At 41.8% G+C, this 10,531-nt stretch overlaps 1 protein-coding gene across 1 annotated transcript in view; it reads right to left on the bottom strand.

The window, feature by feature from the left end:
• Positions 1–2,063: 2,063 nt before the first annotated feature.
• LOC123936015 (phosphatidylinositol 3,4,5-trisphosphate-dependent Rac exchanger 2 protein-like) overlaps positions 2,064–10,531 on the bottom strand; it is a 53,264-nt gene continuing 44,796 nt past the window's right edge. The window contains 2 exon segments of the mRNA XM_045996816.1: positions 2,064–2,076; positions 6,754–6,898. Of these exon segments, the coding sequence (XP_045852772.1) occupies positions 6,769–6,898 (130 nt within the window). The 3' untranslated portion in view covers positions 2,064–2,076; positions 6,754–6,768.

The raw sequence follows: 10,531 nt of genomic DNA, 5'->3' as shown, positions 1-10,531 counted from the left end.
TCATTTTTACTTATAATTTTTGGATGATGTGTTTTAGGACACTAGATGATATGTGGTGTGTTTTCACAGTGCTAAAGAATCAAGAACAAAATCACCTACAATTTATCACTATTATCATCTATTTACTAACAATATAATTACTCCTTTATTCATTCACTGAGCAAATATTTATTGAGCACCTACATGTGATGGGCACTCCAGGTATCCTGTTCCTATAGTACTTCTATTTTGATGGGGGGCCAGAATCAATATGGGAAGTAAAGAGAGAAATAATAAATAAACAAATAAAATAGCATGATAATTTTAGAGAGTGATAAGTTCATGAAGATAATTTCAAAAATTAAAAACACAGTTTATGGTAATAGGATAAGATTCTCAAAGAGTGTCACTGAAGACATGAGTCATGAATACTGCGACTCTTGCCATTTCATTCACTGCTGTCCCTCCAGCACCTAGAAAACTCCCTGGTATATACTAGGAATTAATAAATAATAGTTGAATGAGAATTGCAAGAGCAAAGATCCTAAATGCAGAGTCATCCCAGAGAGTTTAAGGAAGAGACAGAAAACCACAGGGGCCACAGTGTAATGAGCTGGGTACAACATTATTTGCCAACTCACAGAGGAAGTCAGGGGCCCTATTATGTGGGGCCTTGTGGGCCATGGTAAGAGATCTGGACCATAGTAAGGAAGAGGTTCCAGACTTTTCTTTGAGTGTAATGGGATGCCAGGGAGAATGCTTTGCGCTTACATTTGTTTTAAAAGGTCTCCAGCTGTTTCCTGGAGGCTGTGTCATAGGGATGGTAGACAAAAGCAGGAGCAAGGAAGGAGAAGTTGTAACTGGGAAGAAGGTGGGGATCTTAGAAGTGACAAAAGTGGTCTGATTAGCGATCTATTTTGGTGGAAGAATTCACAGGGTACCCAGAATGGTGAGGAAAAACTGGGAGAATCTAGTTCAGTTTCATCCCACTCTAACGAAAAAAAAAAAAAAAGAACACTGAAGTAGCTTAGTCAAATACCTATGTTTATTCATAATTCCCTCTTTTTCTCCTCTCCCACATTTTGTATTAGAAATTCTTCAAGCTTTACTTCTCAGTCCCATTATCACTGCATTCTTCTTTGTTACTGATCTTCTCAGGAAACTGGTGCTCTCTTGAAATGATTCCCATGATTGTATACACTGAGCTTTACACATATATTTTCAACCTCTTGCTGGGTGTTCCCCTGTGGATGTCTTATAACGATCCTGACAAAAACCCTTTATCTTCTCCCACCCTGCTCCTTCTCCTGAATAATCATCCCGGCCAACCAGACAGAAATCTCATAGTAACCTGATCTTGCACTTCACTCCTCATCTCCCACATCCAACAGTTTTCAGTTTTCTTCCCTTCTGCCCTGTCAGAGTTCTACTCATTCTACAATGCCTTACATGAGGCCCTTTCCCTCATAATGCAGCCCCAAATACTCCAATTAGAACTTGCCACGGGGCGCCTGGGTGGCTCAGTGGGTTAAGCCGCTGCTTTCGGCTCAGGTCATGATCTCAGGATCCTGGGATCGAGTCCCGCATTGGGCTCTCTGCTCAGCAGGGAGCCTGCTTCCCTCTCTCTCTCTCTTTGCCTGCCTCTCTGTCTACTTGTGATCTCTGTCTGTCAAATAAATAAATAAAATCTATAAAAAAAAATAAAAAAGAACTTGCCATGTCTTCCTCCACTATCCCAGGTAAATACTTACCCATATTTCTAATTTTTGCCTGTTCGTAGCCATTCACATTAAAATTAGCAAATATATCACCATAAACCCATACTCCACAAAATTCCCAGAACTGCAATTCTATATATATCAGGTACTTGAAATGTTAAAAATACATTAGCATCCTATAATGTAGACATTTACTATAAGCCAGATTGATTAACTGAATCAAGATGCTTCCAACTGCTGGCCACACAGAATAACTTAGTAATTAACAAAATAATTACCATGGTGGGTGATTCCATTTTCTAATAATGCTTGTCCAAAGTGTACATCTTCCTCAGGCCTGTGAATCTCTCCAATTTCCAAGAGCCATGACACAAATTCACTGCAATAGAAATCCAGTGAAATAGTTAAAGAGTTTTTCCACCCCTGCCTCCCCAAGAAGTCTATTTCTACCATGCTTTCATCAAGCAGCATTGGAAGGAGCCTCAGATATAAAGAAATATTTGCAGTGCATTTAAGCTTGCATTTTTTCACATATGCAGAGCCCCAAATTATTTAAATTTTACTCTATCCTAGAAAACTCATGTCCATTCATCCATGCTTACCTAAACCCTATTATATAATACCTATTCAACTTACTTAGACCTCTAATAAACACAAAGGGAAATTTTTAGAGTAGTTTTAACTGTAAAGAGAATACAACAAGATCCTAAAGATAGCAAACAGACAAAATAAACAGAATAATAATGACTGAATATAAGAGATAGACTGGAATATGGCTTTCTAGGCACAGAAAACCAGTGTGTTTGAAGTCTAAGAAGGCAAACCCCAAAAAACTGCACACCCCATATGGTAGATGGAATTCTAAACGTGTTCTCTTACCCCACTATCAAGAATCCCATCCCTTGGTTTTGTAACCAAATCCTAATCTGGGTAGTGGTATGGATGAATTTTTTATAGGAAACTAAAATTCCAAGCCAGTTGACCTCAAAAGATGTAAATTATTCAAGTGAGCTTGACCCAGTCAGTTGAGCACTTTGAAGCAGAGAGTTTTCTCAGGCTGGTGGCACAAGAGTAAGAGACAAATTAAAAGCACAAGAAAGATTCAGTGAGCCACTGCTGCCTTAGAAGATAGAGGGGCCATGTACCAAGGAACACAGGCAGCTTCTGAGAGTGGTCCTGGCCAACAGCCAGCACAGAAGTAGGACTTATTCTTACAATCACGGGGGACTGAATTCTGTCAACAACCTGAATGTGCTTGCAAGTGAATTTTTCTTCAGACCCGTAAGATAAGGCCCAGCCGCATCTCAGCACTTGATGTTGGCCTTGATTTTGACCTTGTGAGACCCTAAGCAGACAGCCCAGCATTGCTCCCCCTCAACTTCTTTCTGAAGTATAGAATTATGAGCTAATGAATAGGTGTTGTTTCAGGGCACTAGGTGTGTTGTTATTTATTTTTTCTGCAGCAATATAAAATTAGTACACACCAATAGTTTTACTATACTGTTTTCAAATTTTGAAGTTATTTAGTGGGGCACATGGGTGGCTCAGTTGGTTGTTTTGGCTCAGGTCATGATCTCGGGGTCCTGGGATCAGTCACACCTCCTGCTCTCTGCTCAGCAGGGAGTCTGTTGCTCCCACTCCCTCTGCCCCTCCTGATGCTTGTGCTCTCTCTCTCTCCTCTCAGATAATAAATAAAACCTTTAAAAATACATAAACAAATAAATAAATACGGGTTTTTTTTTAATAAATACGGTTTTTAATAAATGCATTCTTGAATTTAAATGTCATCTGGGGGGTGGGGGTGGAGGGACCTGGGTGGCCTTGTCGCTTAAGCATCTGCCTTTGGCTCAGGTCATGTTCCTGGAGTCTGGGAATTGAGCCCCACATTGGGTTCCCTGCTCACTGAGACATCTGTTTCTCCCTTTGACCCTCCCGCCTGTTGTGCTCTCTCTGATTCTCCCTCTCTCTCAAATAAATAAATAAAATCTTAAAAAAAGGAATATTCCAGCACAAAACCACCCATCAGAACTGTCTACCACATCCATCTGCTGTGGCTGTGGAAGGCCAGGGAGGATGAACAAACTACATCTTTTACCATTTTGGGGTGTGGGGTGGAGCCCCACATCACAGATAAGTAGGATGATATTTTATAACACAGGAAAGCACCAGCTTGGTACTGTTTTTTGGGCCATGTGGTATCAGTAAAAGAACACTAAATAGAGAAACATTTTACAATAAAATATTTTATTGTGCTTATGTTATAAAAATATAACATTTGAACTTTTACATAAAGTAATGGATACATTTTAGAATGGTTTCAACTTTGCACAGAGGTCAGAGAAGCCAAGCTATACAAGGTGTCAGGAAATTACTTTGCCATTTATTTCAAAACCAAAAGCAACACCTATGGCTAAAGTCAAATAACCAAGGGGCATGGAATTCTAAAAATGGATATCTAGTCTAAAAAGTACATTTTAAGGCAGAAGAAGTTGTTAAAGCCATCCAAAAGAAAGAAAATTTTTAAAGAAGTAAAACTTCAGTTTTTTCTTCAATAGCACAAAAATAATAATACCAATTCCAGGGATGTCTGGGTAGCTCTGTCAGTTAAGCATCTCCCTTTGGCTCAGGTCATGATCTCAGGGTCCTGGTATCAAGCACCAAATCGGGCTCTGCACTCAGCATGGAGTCTGCTTGTCCCTTTCCCTCTGCTCCCCCCCCCTCGCAAATAATTAAGTAAAAACTTGGGGGAAAAAAAAGCGTATCAACTCCACAGTGCTGTCACAGGACTAAATGAGCTGATGTATGTCAGGAGCTCAGCACAGTGTATGGCACATTTTGAGCACTTATGAAACGTCAGTGGTTGACAAATGGGTTGAGCTGGTTGGTATGTAGCGAAAGCATCATTCTCTGTTCTGATGTCAGCCAATTCCTGAATATGCCAAATTAAAATGAGGAAAAGAACACACTGTAAGAACTTCTATTAATTAGGAGCATAGGGGAAGGAAAGAGAAGGGGTAAGAAAGGAAGTTACTGGCTGGCTTTATCATGGGACCTACAGAAATCACAAGATCCCATCAACACTCTGCGAAAGGATCCTGATCCAGTCAAAAACAATCTCAAACTTGGTCTATAATTAGTAACTAGTAACTAAGCTAGTGTGCTGTTACGGAAAAAGCCACAATGAACAAACTAAAATTTACCAAGTCTCTCCTGTGTATCAGGCACTGTGGAGAACGCTCACATATCATTGTAACTAACTAGCACTTTGGCCGTGTAAGATCATGTTAACTCTTTTTTTTTAGTATTATTATTATTTTTATTACCATATAATGTATTATTTGCCCCAGGGGTACAGGTCTGTGAATCATCGGGCTTACACATTTCACAGCGCTCATTAGAGCACAAACCCTCCCCAATGTCCATCACCCAGCCACCCTCTCCACACTCCACCCACGTGTTCACTCTATAGTTAACAAGACTCTGGCTCCTTTAATTAGGAAAACTTGACCCTGGGTCAGCCTTGGAGCTCTGTTTCCCTGGAACCTGATGGAGGCAGGGCATCTGCTGGGTTACCAGGCAGCATTGATCATGGCCAAAATGACTCCTGATGGCTATATGGAATATGAATACATTCTTGGTGAGAAGCTATAGCTTGAAGTGACTCCTATAAACAGGCATGTTCCTCTGACAACCCCGGAAGTTATGCCCCAGAGGTGGGTTTCTCTCCTACAAGAGCCGTCGGCTGGGGGCCTACCAAGGACAGCAACAGCAGCTTGCTGGCAGCTGAGTGCTCTGTTGTGAGGACCCCAGCCCCTGAAGGAGGGGCCCCATGCTGCCCTGCAGGCCAGGGTTTCCTGGCTTATATTCTTCTACCTGGGTTGGCAGCCGGTGTGGCCTATGGTTATTTATGGTATCTGCATAACTTATCGAGAAGACATTCTGGTAGGCATTACAGGTAAGCACTATGATCATCTTCATGTTTAGAGAGGAAAAAGACATTTAAACTTCCCACATCGCTCAACTAGCCAGAGGTAGGACCAGATTTGCATGGAGACAGTCTGACTGCGAAGTGTGGGCTTTGAACTACCACTCCAGTCTGCTTCTACAGAGTTGACATTGGCATTCACTGGTTGTATGAAGGCGGGCCTGGTAAACTCCCTGAGAGCTGGTTTCTGAATCTTTAAAAAATATAAAGATTATAAATGCAGAGTATGCATCTGAGGATTAGAAATATATGGAAACAGCCAACACGGGGCATGGCTTAAGGCAGCCGCCCTTCCCTTTGGTTCTGCACTCTTCACCCGGCAGGGACTTCCACGTGCTGCTGCCCGCAGACCCCAGAGGACTGACAGTGGGTCTATGCTCAAATCCCAGACAACCTCTCTGCCTGTTGCTCTGTGCCAGGCCCCTTGCAGGACCCTCTTTTTCAGAGTCTTCATCGATGAAGTCAAAGTGCTGATGAATCTCGGGTTTGGACTCTGTGTCTTACATTCTTTGATTCTCTGACTTGTAGGCCCTGTACTCACATCCTTGCTAGACTTCCTCCCCCTTCAGTGAACCTGCTTCCTGCCAGCCCTGCCTGACCCCAGTGTCTGCTTCCCCCTCAGAACACCATACATCTGAAATGGTTGACGTCAGGGATGGATGGATAGATGTCTAAAATCTTCCATGATTGCGGGCTCTAGGTCCATTCCTTCACCTCACTATCATCCAGGAAATGTTGACAGTATAAAGATATTCAAAAATGCCCAGAGGAATGTTTTTCTTTTTTTTTAAGATTTTATTTATCCATTTGACAGACAGAGATGATAAGTACTGAGAGAGAGAGTGATGGAAGCAGGCTCCCCGCCGAGCAGAGAGCCCGATGCAGGGCTCGATCCCAGGACCCTGAGATCATGACCTGAGCTGAAGGCAGAGGCTTTAACCCACTGAGCCACCCAGGCGCCCCGGAATATTTTTTTTAAAGAAGAAAAGCAAATCATTGAAGGAAGGGTAGTTGATACATGACATAGTGAAAACATGAAAGAAATCCATGCACCCAGACTATGGACCTTACCTTCCAAGGAAGCATTTAAGGAATGTGGTCAGTTTTCTTTTTCTGTCTTTGATCAGATTTCCTTGTTTGCACATCATCTTGTAGAGTTTCTCGCCCTGTTCTGAGATCATTACCCAGGTGTCTTGCTCCATTCCTAATTTTAAACCTATCGAAAAGGAAACCAAGGACAGGTAACTGAAAAAGTCTCCTCACTCACTCTTGCCTGCATGAGACCAAAATTTATTGCACATCAAGCATGGGCAGGGGGTTGCAGATACAGAGCTCTCTACCACAGGGCACCTGGGTAGCTCAGTCAGTTAAGTGCCTGCCTTCAGCTCAGGTCGTGGTCTCAGTGTCTGGGATGGAGTCCTGAATCGAGCTCCCTGCTTAGCAGGGAGTCTGCTTCTCTCTCTCCCTCTGCCCCTCCCCATGTGCATTAGTTCTCTCTCTCTCACACACACACATAAATAAATAAAACCATAAAAAAAATACCTGAGGGGCGCCTGGGTGGCTCAGTGGGTTGGGCCGCTGCCTTCGGCTCAGGTCATGATCTCAGGGTCCTGGGATCGAGTCCCGCATCGGGCTCTCTGCTCGGCGGCGAGCCTGCTTCCCTCTCTCTCTCTGCCTGCCTCTCTGTCTACTTGCGATCTCTCTCTGTCAAATTAAAAAAAAAAAAAAAAAAAAAAAAAAAAAAAAAAAAAAAAAAAAAAAAAAACCTGAATTTGGAGCATAGGGGAAGGAAAGAGAAGGGGTCAAAAGGAAGTTAATGGGTGGCTTTATCATGGGACCTACATAAATCACAAGATTTCTGTGATTTTTATTTTCAGTCTGCTAACTACAAAATTTTTTACTAGAATTTTTATTTTTTACAATGGAGGAGGAATTACCATTTGTCAGTAACAGAATAATTTTTATTTTTTTAAAATATTTTATTTATTTATTTGACAGAGATCACAAGTAGGCAGAGAGAGAGAGGGGGGAAGAGAAGCAGACCCCCCCCCCCCACTGAGCAGAGAGCCTGATGTGGGGCTTGATCCCAGAACCCTGGGATCATAACCTGAGCCGAAAGCAGAGGCTTTAACCCACTGAGCCACCCAGGTGCCCCCAGAATAATTTTTATTAAGAATAGAGCCTGTTAACATAAACAAATTAACAGAGCATCCTTGTCTGCTTGCTTTGCTTTCTTCGTTTTTCCCTTCCTTCTTTCCCTCCTTCCTTTTTCACTTCAGATTTATCTATACACATAGCTATTCTGAAAAAATAAAGGTTCAACTTGATGAAACATTTATTTTACCTTTGAAATGATTTGCTATGCTATCTGAATTGATTGCTAGATTCAACAAAACTTAAAGAATCAGCTATGTATTCATAATCTTTGTTTTAAATTTTTCTCACAGGCTCTCCATCCCAGATCAACCAAAGGAGTTAAGTATTTGAAATGCTTTGGAAGTTCTCAAACAAATGTGTACTATGAATATTTTAACAGAAGTAGAAGCTTTGCATGTTCTTCAAGGGAAAATTTCTGAAGTTGGAAGAAAGGGTTCTTTGTGTCCTGAAATTTTATCAGCAATGAGGTATTTTGCTCCTAAGTCTCTGGGAAAAAGGAATAAACACTGCTTTTTGTCTTATCAGTTATTTGGTAAAGAAATTAGTAGTAACACAAGCATTTCTGTTTCCTAGCTGAATTACCTAGTAATACATGTCAGATAGGTATCAATGGCTTTAATGCCTTGTTCCCTCCTACAAAAAATCACTAAGTGAGAAGTCCTGATAAATTGGTGGGGGAAAAAGATCACATTGTACATGTCTAAACACCCTCCTCCACAAATGTGTCAACCTTAAAGGGCCAGTATCACAAACTAGCATCAGTTTTTCCGACTCGGGATCCCCCCTTCCACAATCAGACCGAGATTAGCTGAGTGAAGCCAGCACTGCCGCTTAAAAGATCCCACAGTCCCACTAGTGCTACTCTTCTTTTAATCATACTCCAGGTAAAGAAAATCACAAGAACCACACGCAACCTGCAGTGATAAAATATTGAACTTATTTTAAAACGAACGTAATGTATTCTTCCCATAGAATAATGGAGGAAACACAAGTCCATGTGCCAGGCTGATGCTCTTGACCCTGCATACCGAAGTCCTGGGCCAGTCACCCCTGTAAGCTGGGTCTTCCTTCCTTCCCTTCCTCCCTGGATTATTTGATCCTGGCCTTGCTCTCTCCACACCCTGCTGACTCTTCCTTCAATATTTCATCAGGCCATTCCTTACTTCAAAAGCCTTTGGTAGCTCACCACTGAACCAAGTGAAACCATGGAAGCTTGCTTTTGTGCTTCTCCTTAAACTGACCCCACCCTATCGAACAATGCCATTTTCCACTGCGTTCTTCTGTGGCCGGGCCACCCTTTGTGGCTTTTCTCCTTGTCCTGTCAATACTTACCTGTTCTGCAGGCTGACGCTCCCATCAAGCTACCCAGCTCTGCTCTCTGCCACAAGCAACTCCTTCTTCCCTTTACAGTATACCCAGGTCCTTCATGAAGCCTTGCCTAGCCATTACAACCCGTGCATTCAGACTTCCCTTGGAAAATAAATGATTAAACTCAGAACTACACAAGTCAAGGCGCCTGGGTGGCAGTGAGTTAAGCCACTGCCTTCAATTCAGGTCGTGATCTCAGGGTCCTGGAATCAAGCCCCGCACGGGCTCTCTGCTCTGCAGGAAGCCTGCTTCCCTCTCTCTCTCTTTGCCTGCCTCTCTGCCTACTTGTGATCTCTGTCAAATAAATAAAATCTTTAAAAAAAAAGAGCTAGACAAGTCAGCATGAGATTGCATGTGGCCATTGCGTCATGAACAGAAAGCAAGACTGTAACTGACTGTTAACACTCTGCCAAGTCAAGTAATAGGTTAATAGCTGCAGCAATATAATATTTTGAAAGAATAGGTTATATCACCTAATAATTTAAATTGGAAAGACAGGGGATGCCTGGGGGTTGGTTAGGTGTAGCAATATAATATTTTGAAAGAATAGGTTATATCACCTAATAATTTAAATTGGAAAGACAGGGGATGCCTGGGGGTTGGTTAGGTGTCTGCCTTCGGCTCAGGTCATGATCCCAGGGTTCTGGGATCCAGCCCCACATCAGGCTCCATGCCCAGCTGGGAGTCTGCTTCTCCTTCTGCCATTCACCCTGCTCATTTTCTCTCTCTCCCCTCTCTCTCTCAAATAGATAAAAGATATCTCCAAAAAGATACAATTTTGTGAAGCAAATCTAGCATTATAGTAAACACTATGTAGTTTTTATTTAAATTCCAGTTAACATGTAGTATAATGTTAGTTTCAGGTGTACAATATAGTGATTCAACACTTTCATACAATACCCAGTGCCTCATTGCAAGTGCCTCCTTCATCCCCATCACTGATTTTACCCATCCCTTCACCTTCCTCCCCTTTGATAACCATCAGTTTGTTTCTAGTTCACCTCTTTCTTTCACCTATGATTATTTACGTGAACGCTATTTCTTGAAGGCAGGCATATTCTGTGCTTAGAATTTTGGATATATTCTCAAAGCAACCCTTTGAATGAGAGGGTACTGTCCTCTTCGTTTTATGGATAAAAATACTTAAAGAGGATTCGTCATTGGTCCAAAGTTGTTTGCTCAGCATCAAAACCAGGAATCCTATCTCGCTTTGTCTACTTCTTAGCCTATATATCCATTTCGTGGTTAAAAAAAAAAAAAAAATATATATATATATATCTATTTGCTTTCTCAAATAGATAAAATCTTTATAAATAAATAAATT

Source organism: Meles meles, unplaced genomic scaffold (genome assembly GCF_922984935.1).
Source record: "Meles meles unplaced genomic scaffold, mMelMel3.1 paternal haplotype, whole genome shotgun sequence".
NCBI classification, from domain to species: domain Eukaryota; kingdom Metazoa; phylum Chordata; class Mammalia; order Carnivora; family Mustelidae; genus Meles; species Meles meles.
The sequence above is the reverse complement of the archived record's forward strand: the minus strand, read 5'-3'. Positions and strand labels throughout refer to the sequence as shown.